Raw genomic sequence first — 21,251 nt, 5'->3', positions numbered from 1 at the left:
TGGAGATTTCGCTGGTAAGGCAATAAGAAGAAGCTGATATCTCCATGAGAGAAAAAAAATAAAAAAATAAAAAATAAATAAAAATTACATTAAAATTTAGATGACTGTAGATTAGCTGTAAGTTTAGCAGAGAGAATCAGGAAAATGTGCATAGAAAAATCCGCTTGGGTCAGAACCAACATCCAAATCTTGCCTTAAAGACTACCCCTGCAAAGAGGCTCAAATTTAATTGTATCAGACTGCTGAGCAATTTATGCCTTAGGACATTGCCAAAAACAATCAAGCAATCAGCCAGTAATGGGTGGAGCCTAACTGGCTGAGAATGGATACCAAATGAAGCAGGTAGTTTAGCTGAAAAATCAGGGAAAGAGATTGTCAAAGAAACCTTAGCTAAAATACTGACATCTCAGTGTATGTCCATATTTAAGGCCGTACCCTCTGATGCATGACATAAGAATTAACACATTCAATGGGATATAGACTTCGCCAAATATTCTAGCCAAGTAACAAAGCAAGCAAATAAACAACAACAAAATCAAGTCCCAGAGAGGGTAGGGGTATCAGTATTCACAGTAGATGCAATATATTGAAAGAGACCAAATGAAATCTACAGGCAGGCAGCCCGGGCGGCGCCTTGAGCCTAGTTAGAAGTTGACCCTACAGGCAGACAGCCCGGGCGGCGCCTTGAGCCTAGTTAAAAGTTGATGCCGGACCTAACCGATAATGTTATCTATAGATTTCAGATGTTGTATAGACAAGCAATGTGAAAGTCCCTGTCTTGTTCTTTTTCTGTTCTAATTACTAGTGCTTGCCATATATCTCTCAACTTCCTGAGCCCAGTATAAACATATCCCACCATATGTCTCCCCTCCATATATCCCTCAACTTCCTGGGCTCATCCCACCATATGTCTCCCTACCATATATCTTTCAATTCAAAGACTACCATATATCTCAACTTTAGAAGGACACCACCTGGAAAATCCCTGATAAGAAAACAGCCGTTTGTGAGAGCACGGGAACCAATAAAAAAACTGCTAAATGTATAAACTTAAAATGTTAACCAATTGTAATGCTGTAACCTAGAGAATTCCCTCGTTCCTCTGCAACTTTACAAGTCCTGTTTACATTAGGCTATAAAAGGCAAGCGCACGCATTGTTCTGGGCCCTCCTGTATGTTGTGGAACGGAGGGACCAAGTTCGAACTTGCATTAAAGATCCTTGCCGCTTGGCTTTGACTCTGGACTCTGGTGGTCTTTTTTTCGGGGAACAAACGGTCTGGGCATAACAATATAATCTAAAATGTCTAGTTTTTGATAAAATATGAGGTATTCTGTGACAGAATTATGAGTTATACTGTGAGCTATACATGAAAAAAAGCAAGCAACAAAACTAACTGTGAGAGGGCTCTGTTGTCAGATTTAACAGATAATAACTACAAAGAAGCCATTATAATCATATTCAAAGATTAAAAGAAACTCTGCTTAAATAAGTAAAGGAAGGTAAAATGCCAATATTTTATCAAATACTGAATATCAGTAATGAAATAAAAAGCATAAAAATACCAAATGGAAACTCTGGAGGTGAAAAGTACTCTAATCAATATGTAAAATTTACTAGAGTGATTCAACAGTGCATTTGAACCAATAGAAGAATGAATCAGAACACTTGAATTTAGGTTGATAGATATTATATAATCTAAAGAAAAAGAGACAAAAAAAGAACAAATAAAAAGGCATATACTCAGATCTTATTTTTTATTCTCTCTGACAATGTTTGGCTTGTTTTTTGTTGTTTAATCTATTTACTTCATTGAAGTAAAAAAGAAATAAAGAACAATGATGAAGAAAGGGAGTATCAGAAGGAAAGAAGAAAAAGGAGTGGAAATAATGCTAGAAGAAATAATGTTATTAAATTTCTTAATTTGATAAAAGCCATATATACACAATAATCTTAATAAAGTCTGATAAACACGGAGATCCGCACAGACACATTTCAGTAAAAATACTGAAAGATAAAGAAAATGAAAAAATTTTGGAGGGAAAAAAAAGACTTTCAATGGATACCAGAAGGCAAGAAGGCAGTGAAATAACAAAGAGTTGTTAAGAAAAAAAAAGGAAAGAAATAGTTTTTTATCCGCAAAATATTTGTCAGAAATGAAATACAAACCTTCCTAGGCAAACAAATATTGAGAAAATTTATTGCTAGCATATCCATGTTACATAAAATACTAAAGGAAATTCTTCAGGCTAAAAGTCAGAGACTCAAGATAGTAATTTGAAATCACATTAAAAAACACAATATTGGCAGTAAAAGAAATGATGTAGGTAAATGTAAAAGACAGTATAATTTTATGTTTTTTTCTTTTTCTCCTCTTAATGAATTTGCAAAACCCTTGTATAAAACAAGATATGTACATATACATCTATATATAAACAATTGTATACGATAAGATATATACATATATAATTATATATATACAATTATATATAATTTTGTTGTTGGTTTATAACATATAAAAATGTCGTATATAATAATAGCACATAATTACAACTTTAGCACGAAGATAGGTAGAAGCAAAGCATTGGAGTAAGGAAATGATACCAGATCATAACTAGAATTCACAGAAAAAGAAAAAGAAAAGAACAAAATTGTAAAATAGAAAGGTTAATAAAATATAATTTATAATTATGTACTACTCTCCTGTTATCAGCTTCATTAAAATATATAAATTAATAATTATAGCAATGTGGTTATTGAATTTTTTACACATATTTACAGAAAAGTAAATAGTAAATATAGGTATATAGGAGTAATATCTCTATGTCCCATGGAATTAACTTACATTAAGTCAAAAGCAACTCTGATAAATTAAGATTCAAGCACTAGACACTAAGAGAATAGCACTCATACACACATACACACACGTATACATACCCACACATGTATTGTGAAAAATATCATTAAGGCATTAAAATATTACACTAGAATGTGTTCACCTAATGCAAAAGAAAACTGCAAGGAGAAACAGGGGGAAACCATGAAACTTATAGAAAATAAAAAGAAAAATGGCAGATATCAGTTCATGATATTAATAACAAAGTAAATGGATTAAACAACTTAAAACAAGGCGAACAGTGTCAGATAGACTACAAAATAAGATCTGAATATATTTCTACAGTACACACACTCCAGATTCAAAGATACAAATGCACTGAATGTAAAATTACGGAAAAACATTATACTATGTAAGTAAGAATCATGAGAAAGCGGAAGTGACTACACTAATATCTGGCAACAAAAGACTTTAAAATATGTTACCAGAAATAAAGAGGAACATTTTATCATAAAAAAAATGGTCAAACTATCAGAAAATAATAATACTACAAACATATATGCACCTAACTCCAGTGCCACCAAATTCGTGGAGCAAATTTGACAGAATTGAAGAGAGAAATAGACACTTCAATAATAGTCAGATATTTATAAATTCCTTTTTCAATAATAGAACAACTAGGCAGTAGATCAATAAACAGAAGACTCAAGCAGCACTCTAGCCCAACTAGACCTAACAGACATGTATCCAACTACAAGAGCAGAATACATAGACTCTGAAAGTACACAGGCATGATTTTCCAGGATAGACTACATGGTAGGCTATAAAAGAAGTCTCAATAATTGAAAAGATTGAACTCATCCAGAATATGTCTTCTGATCAAAAGGAAAGAAAATTAGAAATGAATAGCAAAAGAAATTTGGAAAATTAACAAGTATATAGAAATTAAACAAGATCTTCCTAAGTAATAAATTGGTTAAAGAAGAAACAACAAGAGAAATTACAAAACATTTAATGGTGAAATACTCAATGCTTTTCCCATAAGATCAGAAACAAGACATAGGATGTCCATATTTACCACTTCTATTAAACATTAAACATTGTACTGGATGTTTTACCACAGGTAACTAGGCAAAAAAAAAAAAAAAAAAAAAAAAAGATACAAAAATATCCAGATTGCAAAGAAAAACGTAAAATTATCTCTATTTGAAGATGATATGAGTTTATTATACAGAAAATCTTAAGAAATCTATTAAAAACTTTTTAAAACTAATACTTTAGCAGTGCTTCAAGGTATAAGAGCAATGTATTAAAAGTTGAGTGTATTTCTATATTCTAGCGTTAAACATTTCTTAAAAAATTAAGAAAATCTCATTTACAGTAGAATAAAATGAATAAAATATTTAGAAATAAATGTAACAAAAGTACGTCTTATCCTTTAAAAATTCTAAACTATTGGTGAAAGAAATGAATAGTCTAAATAAGTGAAAAGACATCCCATGTTCTTAATTTGTAAGACAATATTATAAGATACAGTCCCTCACAAATTGATCTTCATATTTGACACAATTCAACTTGAATTTTGCAGAAATAAGACACTGATCCTAAAACCATGGGAATTTAAGAGAACTAGATTAGCCAAAATCATTGTGAAAAATAAGAAGAAAGTTGGATAACTAAGCCTTTTCAATTTTAAAACTTTCCGCAAACCAATAGCAATCAAGCTAGTGTGATACTGACCTAAGGAAATATATATGCATGTAATAGAACTAACAGTCCATAAATAAACCCTCATATTTATGGACAATTGATTTTCAGCCAATTAAAGTCAATAAAGAATAGTCTTTCCACAGGTGGCACTGGGATTACTGGATATCCACATGCAAAAGGATACTTTTTAGATACTTCCTTACAAAATGCATAGAAATAACCACTCCAAATGGATCATTGACCTTAATCTGAGAACAGAAACTATAAAACTATTAGAAAACTCAGGAGTAAACCTTTATGACTTTGCATTAAGCAAAATTTTCTTACATCTGACACTAAAAGTACAAGCAACAACAAAAACAATACATTATACTTCATCAACTTCAAAACTTTGTACGTCAAAGGATATGATCAAGAAAGTGAAAAGACAAACCACAGAATGTGAGAAAATATTTGTAAATTGTATCTTATAAAGGTCTTATATTTAGACCATAAAAAGAACTTGTAAAATCCAACAATAGTAATGCATAAGATATAATTTTTAAATGGGTAAAAAATACAAATAGGCATATATTTCCGAAGAATAAAAACAAATGACTAGTAAGTATATCAAAAAATATTTAACTTCATTAGCAGTTAGGGATATGCAAATCTAAATCACAATGAGATAGCACTTCTTACTCCTAAGATTGCTGTAATAAAAAAGACACATAATAACCAATGCTGGTAAGTGCAAAGGGAGATGGGAACATTCATGCATTTCTGGTGTTTATGTAAAATAGTGCACCCAATTTGGAAAACAATTTGGCAGCTTCTCAAATGGTAAACAGAGTTGGCATATGACCCAGCACACAAACTTTTACATAAATGTTAATAAAAGCATTGTTCATGATAGCCAAAAGATAAAAACAACCCAAATGTCCATGATCTGATGAATGGATAAATAAAAAGTAGCATATCCTTGTAAAAGATAATCTTGGGTAGTAAAAAAGAACTGAAGTACTGATACATAGTACAACATGAATGAAATTCAGAAACATTATGCTAAATACAACAGACCACTTACCAAACTGTCTGAATAAAGGACTGCATTTCTATTATATGTATAGTACAGGCAAATCTATTGAGACAGAAAGTAGATTAGAGATTGCTTAGGGCTCTGTAGTTTGACGGGAAATGGGCAGTGTCTGCTAATAGTTTCTTTTTGAAGTGATAAAGATGTCCCAGAATTGAGATGGTTGCACAATACTGTGAATATACTAAAAACCACTGAATTTCCCATTTTAAATGGGTGAATTTTAAGGTATAAACTATATCTCAAAAAAATTGTTAAAAAGGAATAATTATAAATTATATCATTTTCCAGTGAAAATGACTTTGCTTCAATTTCCTCATCACAAATAGGCTAGAAGCTCGATGTTGAAACTATGATGTATTATTTTTTGTGAAATTTCAGGCTACCAGATAAATTGCTTTTCTGACGACCAGGAGATTAAATTTTGTTTGAAAGTAACGTTATATGTGTGTTCATGTATTTTCATGCCTGAGATTATGGTTTAATACTATCTGAAATATATAAAACTCTATATTCCCAACTGTTTCTCAAATATAATTGTGCAAAAATATAGAACATTTTAAACGTTAATCTCCTAGGGACACGTTTATTTTAAGTGAGCTCTAAATAAAGAAAGATAAATGGTTATCTAATGAGGAGCTATTAGTCTTACTATAACTTATTTTACATCCTATTTTTTGGTACTAAGAATGATAGGATAATGACAGTTACTGGACTCTGTAAGAAATTGAATCTCTATTTTTAGTTTTTAAAATTACGCACAAAAATTTCAATTGTCATTATCACTCAGGAAGCACACATGTTCGGAGAGAAGAAAAAGATAATGTTTTTCTTTTTCTTTTCTGGAGACCTAAGTGTGAAAACAAATTATACCAATCATTTATGAAGTTATTTGAAATTAACTAGTAGTTGCAATCCAAAGTTAAGAAAATAGTGAGGATTATATGGACAGTTTCTTCCTCTAAAAAAACCGAAATTCTTCCTTCCTGCTCTGCTCTTCTCTTAGTACCATACACCTAAACAGAAATCATTGTCATTTTTCTAGCTTTGTGAAGGTAGAAAATGTATGAGGCTAAATGTCTTAGAAAACCTTTGCATTATAGTTTGTCCTTAGTTTCTGTAAATAAGTATGATATTCTTATGTTTTTAAATATTTCCACACATTATTTTCAAAATTATGTTTTGAATTTGATAACTTTGTATTAAAAATATTTCAAGCAGTGAGTCCACAAAGAAGCATGTATTATTTGGCTCCAATACTATTTAATTTGATTAGAATATTTTTCTGGAAAAAATAATTCTGAATTGAATAAAGGAGGCAAAAGTAAATTATAAAAAGTACAATTTGTCAGCAGTTGGAAACACTCATTGCTGTTTTTTATATTTTCACACAATAAAATTCACTCATGTTCTGTAGTTCTACTAGTTTTGACAAATGCATATAATCATGTATCCATCACCATTTTCATATAGAGAGCACTTTCATTACTCCCAAAATTTCTTTGTGTTGCTCTGCTAGTCAACATTACCTGAATTCCCAGCTCCTGACAGTCACCTATATGTTTTTCATCCCTATAAGCTTGCCATTTCCAGAATGTTATATAATAGGAACTATACACGATGTAGACTGTTGATTATGGCTTCTTTCATTTAGCAAAATTCATTTGAGATTCATCCATGTTGCTCTAAGAATCAATATGCTTGTTTCTATCGTTGAGTAGTATTTCAGTGTATGGCTATGACACAGTTCATTCTTTTACCAGCTGAAAGACAGTAAGGGTCGTTTCTACATTTTGGTGATTATTAATAATGCTATTTAACTTGCACATATAAATTTCTACGATAACATAAGTTTTCAAATATTTTGCATCAATATGCAGGACTGGGATTGCTGTTTTTTATCTGTTTTTGTTTTTCAAGTATATGTTTAGCTTTATAGGAAGTTGACAAACTGTTATCTAAATTCCCTGTGCCATTCTGTGTCAGCAGCAGCATTAATTGAAGATTCTAGATGTTTGAATACTTACCAGCACTTGGTATTTTTAGTTTTTTCTTTTAATCACTCAAATAGAATAGTATCTCTTTGTATTTTAAATTTGTATTTCTTTAATGTCTGACTGTGCTGAGCCTCTAATTATATGCTTATCTGACATATTCATATCTTCCTTGATAGTCTATACAGATCTTTTGCCAGTTTTTAAATTGAGTTCTTTATTTTCTTATTGTTATTTTTTAGTTTTTAAAATTTCAACTATTATGTTTGATTCTGGGGGTATATGTGCGTATTTGTTACCCGGGTATATTGTGTGATGCTGAGGTTTTGGGTATGAATAATCCCATCATATTCATAGTTGTTCAACCCTTTCTCCCCCTTCTCTCCCTTCTAATACTCTTCAGTGTCTATTGTTGCCGTCTTTATTTCCATGAGTACACAATGTTTAGCTTCCACTTGTAAGGGAGAACATGTGATATTTGGCTTTCTGTTCCCGTGTTAATTTGCTTAGGATAATAGCCTCCAGCTGCGTCCATGTTGCTGCAAATAACATAGTTTGTTCTTTTAAAAACTGCGTATATCCTATGATATACATGTGCTATATATAAGAAATCTGGCCGTGCGCGGTGGCTCAAGCCTGTAATCCCAGCACTTTGGGAGGCCGAGACGGGCGGATCACGAGGTCAGGAGATCGAGACCATCCTGGCGAACACGGTGAAACCCCGTCTCTACTAAAAAATACAAAAAAAAAAAAAAAAAACAGCCGGGCAAGGTGGCGGGCGCCTGTAGTCCCAGCTACTCGGGAGGCTGAGACAGGAGAATGGCCTAAACCTGGGAGGTGGAGCCTGCAGTGAGCTGAGATCCGCCACTGCACTCCAGCCTGGGTGACAGAGTGAGACTCTGTCTCAAAAAAAAAAAAAAGAAAGAAAGAAATCTAATCCACCATTGATGGACACCTAAGTTGACTCCATGTCTTTGCTATTGTGAATAGTACTGTGTCAACATGCAAGTGCATGTGTCTTTTTGGTAGAATAATTTGTTTTCTTTTGGAGATAATACCCAGTAATGAGAGTTTCCGGGTTGAATGGTAATTCTGTTTTGTGTTCTTTGAGAAATCTTCAAAATGCTCTCCACAAAGGCTGAATTAATTTACATTCTCACCAACAGTGTATAAAAATTATCTTTTCTCCACAACCTTGTAAACATCTGTTGTTTTTTGGCTTTTTAATAATAGCTATTCTGACTGGTGTGAGATAGATTCTCCTTGTGGTTTTGATTTGCATTTATCTGGTGAAGAGTGATGAGGAATATTTTGTCATATGTTTGTTGACTCCTTGTATGTCTTCTTTTGAGAAGTGTCTGTTTATATTTTTTGCCCACTTTTGAATGAAGGCTTTTGTTTCTTGCATGTTGTTTGTTTAAGTTCTCTGTAGATTCTAGATAGTAGACCTTTGCTGAATGTATACTTTGGGAATATCTTCTCCCATTCTATAGGTTGTCTGTTTGCCCAGTTGATAGCTTATTTTGCTTTGCAGAAGCTCTTTAGTTTAATCAAGTCCCATTTGTCAATTTTTGTTTTTGTTGCAATTGCTTGTAAGGATTTAGTCATAAATTCTTTGCCAAGGCTGATGTCCAGAATGGTGTTTCATATGGTTCCTTCTAGAATTCTTACAGTTATTGGTCTCACATTTAAATCTTTAATTCATCCTAGGTTAATTTTTGTATATGGTGATAGGTAGGGTTCCAGTTTCATTCTTCTACATGTGGCTAGACTGTCCCAGCACAATTTCTTGAATAGAAAGTGCTTTCTCCACTGCTTAATTTTGTCAACTTTGTCAAATATTAGATGGCTGTAGGTGTGCAACTTTATTTCTGGGTTCTCTATTTCTGTTCCATTGGTCTATGTGTTTGCTTTTGTATCAGTACCATCCTCTTTTTGTTTTTTTTTTTTTTTTTTTTTTTTTTTTTTTTTTTTTTTTTTGAGACGGAGTCTCACTCTAGCCCGGGCTGGAGTGCAGTGGCTGGATCTCAGCTCACTGCAAGCTCCGCCTCCCGGGTTTACGTCATTCTCCTGCCTCAGCCTCCCGAGTAGCTGGGACTACAGGCGCCCGCCACCTCGCCCGGCTAGTTTTTTGTATTTTTTAGTAGAGACGGGGTTTCACCGTATTCGCCAGGATGGTCTCGATCTCCTGACCTCGTGATCCGCCCGTCTCGGCCTCCCAAAGTGCTGGGATTACAGGCTTGAGCCACCGCGCCCGGCCCCATCCTCTTTTTGTTACTGTAGCCTTATAGTACAGTTTGAAATCAGATAATGGGATGCTTCCAGCTTTGTTCTTTTTGCTTAGGATTACTTTGGCTATTTGGCTTATTTCATGGTTCCATATAAATTTTAGAACAATTTTTTTTCCCAAATTCTAGAAAAATGACTTCGGTAGTTTGATAGGAAGAGAGTTGAATCTGTATTTTGCTTTGGGTAGTATGGTCATTTTATGTTTATTCTTCTAATCCATGAGCATAGGATACTTTTGCATTTGTTTGTGTCATCTATGATTTCTTTTAGCAATGTTTTGTAGTTCTTCTTGTACAAACCTCTTGCTGCCTTGGTTAGATGTATTCCTGCTTTTTTTTTTTTTTTTTTTTTTGGCTATTGCAAATAAAATTCTATTCTTGATCCAGCACTCAGCTTTATATTATTAATGTATAGAAATTCTACTACTTTTTGCACATTGATATTGTATGCTGAAACTTTGCTGAATCTTTTGTGTTCCGGGAGCCTTTCAATGTTCTTTAGGGTTTTCTACATATTGAATCCTACTGGCCATGAATAGAGATAGGTTATCATATTCTTTTCCTAATTAGATGTCTTTAATTCTTTATCTTTCCTGATTTCTTAATCTAGCACTTCCAGTACTGTGTTGAATAGAAGTGCTGAAGGTGGACATCCTTGTCTTATTCTAGTTTTCAAAAGAATGCTTCTAGTTTTTGCTTGTTTAGTATGATGTTGGCTGTGGGTTTGTCATAGATGACTCTTATCACTTTAAGGTGTGTTCCTTCAGTGCCTAACATTTGAAAGTTTTTATCATGAAGAGGTGCTGGATTTTATCAAAAGTCATTTCTGGGTCTATTGAGATGATCACATGTCTTTTGAAATTTACTTCTGTTTATGCATGAATCACATTTATTGATTTGCATATGTTGAACCAACCTTGCATCCCAAGAATGAAGCCTACTTGATCACAGTCATCACGGTCAATTAATGTTTTGAAATGCTGTTGGATTCAGTTTCCTAGTATTTTTTTTTTTTTGACAATTTTTGTGTCTTTGTTAATCAGAGATATTGGCATATAATTTTCATTTTTGTTGTGTCTTTGCCAGGTTTTGGTATCAGGATGATGCTGGCCTCATAGAAGGAGTTAAGGAGAAGTCCCTACTACTCAAAAGTTTTTTTTTTTTTTTAATAGTTTCAGTAGCATTGGTAACATGTCTTTTCTATATGTCTGGTACAATTTGGCTGTTAATCCATCTGGTCTGGGTTTTGTTTTTGGTTTGTTTGTTTGGTAGTTTTTAAAGTTACTGATTCAGTCTCAAAACTCAGCATTGATCTGTTCACAGTTTCAATCACTTCCTGATTCAAACTTGGGCGATTGTGTGCTTCCAGCAATTTCTCTATTTCCTCTCAATTTTCTATTTTGTGTGCACAGAGGTGTTTATATTTTCTGAGGAGCTTCTGAATTCTTGTGGGATCAGTTGTAATGTCACCTTTGTCTATTGTGACAGTGCCTATTTGGATCTTCTCCTGTTAATCTAGCTAGTAGCCTGTCAATCTTATTTATTTTTTCAATGGTGTGTATGATTTCAATTTTTTTAAAATTTATTGAGACTTGCTTTATGGCCAAAGATGTGGTCAACCTTAGTGATGCTCAATGTGCAGATGAGAAGAAGGTATATTTTGTATATACATGTATATAGGGTAGAGTATTCTGTGCTTGTTTATTAGGTTCAACTGGTTAAGTGTCAAATTCAAGTTCAGAATTTCTTTGTTAGTTTTCTGTCTTGATGATCTGCCTAATGCTGTCAGTGGGATGTTGATATCCCCCAGTATCATTGTGTGACTTTCTAAGTCTTTTTGTAGACCAAGAAAAACTTGTTTTATAAGAAGAAAACCCTCCAATACTGGGTGCAAATGTATGTGTATAGTTAAATCTTGTTGAATTGAACACTTAACCATTGTGTAATACCCTTTTTTTTGTTATTGCTTTAACTGTGTTTTATCTGATATAAGAATAGCAATCCCTGTTCTGTGTCCTGTTGCCATTGTAGATCTTCTCTAGATCTTTACTTTGAGTCTATGGATGTTTATGCATGTGTGTTGGGTCTGTGGAAGACAGCAGACTGATAGGGCTTTTTAATGCAGCTTGTTCTCCGTATCTTTTAAATTGGACCTTCAGGCTATTTAAATTCAAGGTTATTATTGATATCTGAGGTATTAATCCTATCATGAAGTTGTTAGCTGGTTGCTTTGTGTTTCCTATTTTGTGGTTGCTTTATAGGTTCTTTGGGCTATGCATTTAAGTTTGTTTTTCTGGTGGCTGGTAAGATTTCCATGTTTAGAACTTTCTCAATAATCTCTTGTAAGACTGGCCTACTGGTAACAAAGTTTCTCAGGGCTTGCTTGTCTGTAAAATGGTTTATTTCTCCTTTGCCTATGACACATAGTTTGGTGAGATATAAAATTCCTGGTTGTAATTTCTTATTTTTAAGAATATTAAAACTTGGCCCCCAATTTCTGTTAGCTTGTAAGGTTTCTGTTAAGAAGTTCATGTTAGCCTGATGGGGTTCATTTGTATGTGATCTGACGTTTTTTCTCTAGTTGCCTTTAATTTTTTTTTTTTTAAGTGTTAACCTTGGACAGTCTTGTGACTATATGCTTTGGTGATACTCATTTTGTATGATATCCCTCAGATGTTCTCTGGAATTTTTGAATGTAGATATCTGTCTCTCTAGCAAGATCAGAGAACATTTATTAAATTATTACCTCAAATATTGTTTTCCAAGTTACCTACATTGTCTGCTTCTTCCTCTGCGATGCCAGTAATTTGTAGGTTTCTTCACTTTACATCATCTAATATTGCTCAAAAACATTGCTTATTTCTTAAAATTCTTTCCTTCTTTATTTTTATCTGGCTATGCTATTTCAAAATACTGGTCTTTAAGCTCTGAAATTATTTCTTCTGCTTGATACAGTCTATTGATAAAGCTTTCAATTGTATTTTTTTAATTCCTTAAGTTAGTTTTTCAAATCCAGAAGTTCTGATTGCTTTCTTTCAAGATGTTTATCTCTTTCTTTATTTCCTGGATTGCTTTAGAAGTTCTTTGTGTTCATTTTCAGCTTGTCTTGGATCTCACTGAGCTTCCTTGAAATCCATGCTTTGAATTCTTTATGTCATTTCTGCTTTTACATTTTGGTTAAGGACCTTTGGTGGAGGGATACTGCAATTCTATGGTGATGTCACTGCATTCATATTTTTCATAGTGCTAGAATTCTTGCACTGGTTTCTTCTCATCTGAGAATGTTGGCACTTCTAATTTTTGTAATTTTGTGTTAGTAGAATATTTTCTTTTTTTTTAATTTCAGTATAACATTATTTTTTTCTTTCCCTTTCCCTTTCCTCTCCTCCCTACAGGGTGTGACTGTAGTGAATGCTGGGTGTGGTCACTTGTCTTTGCTTCTGTAACCCTATGTAGTTTCTTTGGCAGGTTTTATATTGGTGTGTGTAGTTCAACCTACAAGTCTGTACATGGTACTTACGGGTGAGAGCCGGCTGTACCTGATGTGGCTGGGCATATACATGATCCTTGTTTACTGGGAGAAGCTCTCTCTCATCTTAGGCAATGGGCTGATATGTAGAGTGTACAGTTGTCTGAGCTCCTTGCTCAGCCCTATCTTAGGGCAGGTCCACGGTGGGCATGGCCTGCCAAAATGTCCCCTGATGTCAGGCACAAACACCAGCACTTAGCAAGGATCCAGTGGACAGCCACTAAACACCCAAAAGTGTGCCTAAGCATGGAGCTGGGAAATCTCCTCAGCCCCAAGTTCTCTGGACAGGGATTAGGGGAGGCCTAAATTCCTAATCCAGGAGAGCAAGTGCTCCACATGCCTGGAGATATGCCTGGGTGTGGAGCAGAGAGAGATGTTTGTGAAGCAGAGAGAACCACCCTTCACCGAGATCTCTGCACGGTAGGGGTGGAGCAGCTCCAGGTTGCTGAACCAGATGAGTGGGTTATCTGAATGTCTGAAGATCTACCTGGGCATAAAGTGTAGAGGGCTTGACTGTATCATGATCTATGGCCAGCAAGGGCAGCATTGCTCAGGCTACTAGTCCATGTGAGCAAGTACTCCAAATTCCTGGAGATCTGTCTGCATGTGTTGTGATGAAAGCCCCACTGCACCACCATCTATGGAGAGAAATAGGGGCAGCTAAGGCTGTTGATCCAGGTGAGGAAGTGCTTCAAACACCTGGAGATCCGTTTGAGCACTGAGTGCAAAGTGCCTGCCATACCACAATTTATGTCCATGAAGAGTGGGGCAACTCAGATTGCTGATTCAAGCAAGTGGGTGCTCCAAATCTTGGATTTCTCCATGGAGGTGGAGCGGAGAGGGCCTTGCTATACCACAATCTCAGGGGAGCATGCTGTGGCACCCATTAATGGCATATGCAAGTCAGTTTCAGGTTGCCAGCTGGCCTTGAATGAAAGACTCATCCCCCAGGAGAAAACACAGCTATAGCAGCTCTTCTCCTGCCCCAGGGCTTCAACAGGGGAGTGTACAATTCTGGTGCCTACTGCTGTGGGGCTTTCTACAATTCTGGCTATGGAAGCCCCTACCCGGCTCCAGAGCAGGTGTTCCAATCTCTGTCCTGAGACTAAGATACCTGCACGGCCATGCTGCTATGTCTCAAAGGAATGGCTGATTTTGTATGTGCCTGGATTAAAAACAGCATTCTGCTCTCAGTCCTTGGCCTGGGCAAATATCTGTAGTTTTTCCTGGTGTTTTTCCCTCACAAGTCTCCAAGCCTCTCCCCAAGTTAGCACCAGGACTTTAAACAACAAAATATTCTCCCTCCTCTTGGGTTGCTCAGATCCCCAGTAGAAAGGTGAGTCACAGAGGGAGGCTCTCTGTCTCTCTCATGTACTGAGGCTTCACTTACTTTTATCAGCTGGATGCCATCACAAGGACTGTTTGCCCATGTCCCCCTCCCTGGGGCCTAGGGCACCCTTCACAATACTGGTGGATTCTCATTTTTCTTCTTGAATTAAAGCTCACAAAGTTGATCATTATGCACTATCTTGCTATTTCCAAGTCATTGAGGCATGATAAAAGGATTCAATCAGTCATCTTGGAAAAAAAAATCTATTGTTAGTTTACATCCTTTTTAAAATATACAGCTCCCTTGTCAGAAATGTGATTTGCCAATATTTTTACACAGTCTGTGGCTTGCCTTTTCATTCATTCACATTGCCTTTTGCAAAGTAAATATTTTTAATTACAAATAAGCTCAACTTAGCGGATTTTTAAAAATAAATTGTGCTTTTGATGTTGTAGTTAAGAATGCTACCTAACTCATAGTCACAAAGATTTTCTCCAATATTTTATAATAGAAGTTGTATAGTTTTACATTTTACATTTAGACTTTTTATTGAGTCCAGGTTAATTATTGTATAAGATTAAAGATGTGGGTCAAGTTTTAATTTTCTGCTTATAATCTATAATCATTCTATTGGCACTTGTTGAAAAGTCTATACTTTAGCCATTGAATTCAGACCTTCGTAGAAAATAACTTTATATGTTTGTGGATCTATTTCTGGACTGATTATTCTATTTTCATTAATCATTTTGTATTTATTATTTTGCTAATATTACATTGTAATGATTAGGTACATGTTACAGTAAATCTTGAAATCAGATCATGTGAGTCCACAAATAGGTTTTTTTAAATCAAAATTCGTTGACTAATCTAATTCCTTTACCTTTCCCTATAAATTATAGCATCAGCTTGTTGATATCTACAAAAACAGAAAATCCATCTAGGATTTCCTTTTTATTTAGATTATGTTGAGTTTACAGATCAATTATGGGACCACTGACATGATAACAATATTGAGTATTCCAAGCTATGAACATGGTATATCTCTCCACTTATTTAGATTTTCTTTATTTTTTATCATTTTTTTATTTTAAGCACACAGATACCACACACATTTTGTTACATATATATCTAAATGTGTCTGTGAATAGATACAGTGTTGTTTGTTTTCAAAGATATGTCTTTCATTTCTTTTTCTTGCTTTATTTCATTGGCTAGAACTTACAATATTATGTCAAATAGGAGTGGTATCAACCTTACTGTTTGTGATTTTTGGGGAAAAGTATTCAATATTTAACCTTTAAATATAATGTCAGCTGTTATCTTTTTGTAGAACCTGCATGTCAATTTGAAGATAGTCCCCTGTTTCTAACTTGCTAAAATTGAATAGTTCTACTAATATAAATTTTGATCTAGTTGGTTGATAATATTGCTCAAGTCTTCTATGTGTTTACTGATTTTCTATTTTTTCCATCAAGTTCTAAGGAGTAGTGTAGTCTCCAATTATGGCTGTGGATATGTCTATTTCTCCTTTCATTTCTAGTTTATTTTGCTTCTTGTATTTTGAAGCGCTGTTGTAACACACAGGATTGATATGCCTTCTTGGAAAATTGATCTTTTTATTGTCATATAATGTATTTCTTTATACTGGATAGCATTTCTTCCTCTCAAGTAAACTTTATATAGATATAGTAACTCCATCTTTATTTTACTAAAATTTGTATAATATTTTTATTGATGTTTGATATCTATTGACATTTGAAGACTATACAAAAATTTCACAAAAAGAGTATTACAAACTATTATAGTTTACAGCTAAGTACTTGGATCTCTAGTTTATTATGTTGCTAACCTCTATTTTATGATGATTTCAGAAAATGAAGAGCACAGAAATTAATTATCTTTGAAATAATTATGACTATATTTTATTCTTGAAACTAAGGCATATCTTAGAGTTCAATAAACTACATATCCAAATGTGTGTAATTTATTCTTAGCTAACTATTTTTAGCTCTAATTAATTCATTATATATTCTTATAATTTGTTTTCCAATTCATTTTGCTTTTATGTCCTCTCTCAGCACTAGTTAGAAACCATATTTCAGCTGACTTACATGTATAGATGAATGATCATAGTTTCCTTGAGGGTCACAGATACAATAAAAAGTACCTACATTTGGGATACTAGGGCCAAAGGATCCCAGTTATGATAACGAGACCTCATCCACCCACTCCAAGTCATTTATACTTCCCTAAGAATTATTGACAAATAAAAATACCAACTCTATAAATAATGGAAGTCTGTAATGCATTTGTATATAGGTTGTTACCTTTTTTTGTCACAATGTCATTTAAGTAGCTAATAAAAATACGCCTTTGAAATATAAATTTTATTATTTGTTTCCTCACCCCAACAGCTGCAGAAATAACTGTTCAACCAACTGTGGAAGAGGCCTCCGACAACTGCACTCAAGAATGTCTCATCTATGGCCATTCTGATGCCTGCTGGATGCCAGCGTCTCTGAATGATTCCAGCTCTTCGCAAGCACAGGCCTCTGCTCTACGCCACAGCCCACCACTGTCACAGGCCTCTACTCACCACCACAGCCCACCAGTGACACAGACCATTGCTCTCTGCCACAGCCCTCCAGTGACACAGACCATCGCATTGTGCCACAGCCCTCCACCAATACAGATCTCTGCTCTCCACCATAGTCCTCCTCTAGTGCAGGCTACTGCACTTCGCCACAGCCCACCATCAGCACAGGCCTCAGCCCTCTGCTACAGCCCTCCTTTAGCACAGGCTGCTGCAATCTGCCACAGCTCTCCTCTGCCCCAGGTTACTGCCCTCCATCGCAGCCAGGCCCAATCATCAGTCAGTTTGCAGCAAGGTTGGGTGCAAGGTGCTGATGGACTATGCTCTGTTGATCAGGGAGTGCAAGGTAGTGCGACATCTCAGTTTTACACGATGTCTGAGAGACTTCATCCCAGTGATGATTCAATTAAAGTAATTCCTTTGACAACCTTCACTCCACGCCAACAGGCCAGACCCTCCAAAGGTGATTCCCCCATTATGGAGGAACATCCCTTGTAAAGCTAAAATAATTACTTCAAATTTTCAGAAAAGATGTATGTAGTCAAAATTTAAGATACAATTTCAATGAGTATTCTGATTATCAGATTTGTAAATAGCTATGTAAATAGAAACAGATACCGGAATAAGTCTAGAGCTAGACCCTTAGTCAAAAGTTAACCAAAAAATTGCAATTTGTTTAATTCAGAATGTGTATTTAAAAAGAAAAGGAATTTAACAATTTGCATCCCCTTGTACAGTAAGGCTTATCATGACGGAGCATACTATTTCTGATGTACAGTATTTTTTGTTATTTTTATCATCATGTGCAATATTACTGATTTTTTTCCATGCTGATTGTGTGGAACCAGTATGTAGCAAATGGAAAGCCTAGAAATATCTTATTTTCTAAGTTTACCTTTAGTTTATCTAAACTTTTGTTCAAATAATGTTAAAAGGTGTACATACTCTAGCCTTTTTTTGGGCTTTCTGTTTGATTTTTGTTTGTTGTTTTCAGGTTTGTTTGTTTTTTTTTTTTTTTTTTGCTGTTGTTGTTGTTAGTGAGTCTCCCTTCAAAATACACAGTAGGTAGTGTAAATACCGCTTGTTGTGTGTCTCTCTCTCTGCTTTCACGTTTTCTACCTTATTCCAGTACTATATTGTTGATATAATTTGTATATACATTTTCAATAAAGAATATATATAAACTGTACAGATCTAGATCTACAACCTATTTCTCTACTCTTTAGTAGAGGTCGAGACACAGAAGTGCAATAACTGCCCAAATTAGGCAACTATTTGCTAAAATGGGCCTCTTTTTACTTTAATAGTTTAGTGTAAAGTACATCAGAAATAAAACTGTATCTGCCATTTTAAGCCTGTAGTCCATTATTACTTGGATCTTTACTTCTGGGAATTTATATGTAACAGTCTAGAAAATTAAAAGGAGGTGGATGCATTCAAAGCACGAGTCACTTACAATATTGACGGTAAACTACTATTTTGTGGAGAAACTCAGGAAGATTTAAATGTTGATTTGACAGCTCAACAGGCTGTTACCAAAGGGTGTTCAGTAAAAATAACAAATACATATAACTGTAGATAAAACCATATACTAAATCTATAAGACTAAGGGATTTTTGTTATTCTAGCTCAACTTACTGAAGAAAACCACTAATAACAACAAGAATATCAGGAAGGAACTTTTCAAGAAATGTAATTATAAATCTACATCAAACATAGAATTTTAAGGAAAAATACAGAGGGAGAAATAAGGCAACTGCTTGTGCCTTATTCAACAAGAAATACCGGAAAAACACACACACAACAAAAACCATCAAAATCTCATATATGAAATAAAATATGTTCTTCTAAGCAAAGAAACAGTATTATTCATAGAAAACATTAGTTTTTTTCTCTTGTCTGTTCTTTATTTCCTTCTTTTATCTCTTAACTGGCCATTATCTTCTATGTGCACATTTTATAAATTTACAGAAACACCATCAACTTAATTTTCTTCCATAGCAAAACTGAGAAAATACCTTGTTTCAGTGTAACACTAAACCAAGAGACAATTGATGTTTAACGGGGGCGCTCGGGGAGTGGGGGAGTCAATATCTCCTATTGATTAAATTAGACATAGATTTTCTAACGTGTAACTTGATATTTAATTTATGTTTAAACTATGTGTAAATTTTGTAACATAAACTGTGGTAATTGCATAATTTCATTGGTGAGGATTTCCACTGAGTGTTGAGAAAGCTTCTTTTCATGTGTCTAGCAGATTAAGTAGCGTTTTCAGAATATAGATTATTCCCATCCATTGTAAAGCTCCTTAAATCACATTTTATTGGGTGTGCAGAATAACTTCTTAACTCTTAACTATCAGAGTTTGATTAATAAAATTAATTAATTTATTTTATCCTTTGTGTTAATGTTCCAAGGGATTTGGAGCCTAGTGGCTTTCCAGGTGCATGTGAATCCTGAAGGACTGATGATATTTGGAAGTTTATTAAATTATTATCATACAAATGTGTTGATATTTTTGTTATTGTTGTTGATGTTGAAAATTTTAAACGTGGCGAAGATTAAGAAAAGAACCAATAGTGACAAAAGTCAGTGCTTCCAGTAGATTTTAGAACATATTTTTGCCTCAAATACCTGCAAAGATGATGTGAGTGAGATTTTTTTTTGTATTTTAATTATTTTCACATTTTCTCTGTGCAGACCTTTAGTTTTCTTACGATCTATACACACACACACACACACACACATTTAAAGGATAAAAAGAAGAGGCTGAAAGATTATTAAATAGCTTGTCAGGCATCTCAATGGTTACTATCTATGTTAATGAAAATCAAATAGGACCCAAAGTTGGATATTTGGGATTTTTTTCTGATGTTAGAATTTATTGAGTTACTAGGGAGGTTCTTAAATCCTCGTATCTGGAAACTTGTGTTGTGAAGTTTTGACACCTTTCCTATAGATATAGGAATGAACCAATACGCTTTTATTACCCTTTCTAACTCTGATTTTATAATCAGACTTAGACTGTGTTTAGAATATTAAATGACTGGGCACCCTCTTCTTGGTTTTTACCAGAGAGGCTTTGAATGGAAGCAGGCTGAGAGTAGCCAAAGAGGCAAGGGGTATGAGCCCAGTTATTCTCCCCTATGCCATTTCTTTCTAAGCTTCCAGTAGGTCTGGCCTTGGAAACCTGTAACTTCTGGGGCTTCAGATCTGATGATATCTTTTCATCACATTACAAGTTATTTCTTTGACTGAATAGACAGTGGTATAGGTTGACACAGCACACAAGTGGCTATTGTGATGTATGAATATGTAGTCCTAGAACTGCAAAATGTCTTACCGAACCAACAATCAAAAAATGGCTGTTTTAAAAAGGATTTCGTTTGATTTGAAATTAAAACTTCAAACTGAATGACTTATATGAAAATAATATGTTCAATCAAAGTAGTTATTCTATTTTGTGTCCATATTCAATTAGATTGTGATTGATTTTCTGGCTATGGTATTATTATATCACACTTGTGAGTATGTATTCAAATACTAAGTATCTTATATGCTACGAGCATACACATTCTTTTCTTAAACTTTACCTTCGTTTTAGCTAATATTGTGTCAGTGTATTAAAAATTAGCTTTTACATATGATATCTACAGTGTAATAAATTTAGAGAGTAATTTTGTGTAGTCTTATTTAGTTACTTAACATTTTATTTTTAATTATGTAAATTTGGTTAGAAAATAATGATCGTTAAATGGTTAGTGCTATTGTGTAATGGTAACAGTTACAAAGAGCCTCTGCCTTCCAAAACTAATATTTATCACACACAGTCATTAAATGGGAAAAAAATAGACTAAACAAATCACAAATTGTTCCGTTCTGAAAATGTAATCA

At 34.2% G+C, this 21,251-nt stretch overlaps 1 protein-coding gene across 1 annotated transcript in view; it reads left to right on the top strand.

The window, feature by feature from the left end:
• LOC117077718 (protocadherin-11 X-linked-like) overlaps nucleotides 1-17,852 on the top strand; it is a 38,070-nt gene extending 20,218 nt beyond the window's left edge. Inside the window, exon 3 of the mRNA XM_033201378.1 lies at nucleotides 17,176-17,852. Within this exon, the coding sequence (XP_033057269.1) occupies nucleotides 17,176-17,852 (677 nt within the window). The remainder of the gene's footprint in view (nucleotides 1-17,175) is intronic.
• Nucleotides 17,853-21,251: the final 3,399 nt, after the last annotated feature.

Source organism: Trachypithecus francoisi, unplaced genomic scaffold, assembly GCF_009764315.1.
Source record: "Trachypithecus francoisi isolate TF-2019V2 unplaced genomic scaffold, Tfra_2.0 Lachesis_group6, whole genome shotgun sequence".
NCBI classification, from domain to species: domain Eukaryota; kingdom Metazoa; phylum Chordata; class Mammalia; order Primates; family Cercopithecidae; genus Trachypithecus; species Trachypithecus francoisi.
This window is presented reverse-complemented; position numbering and strand designations above follow the sequence as displayed.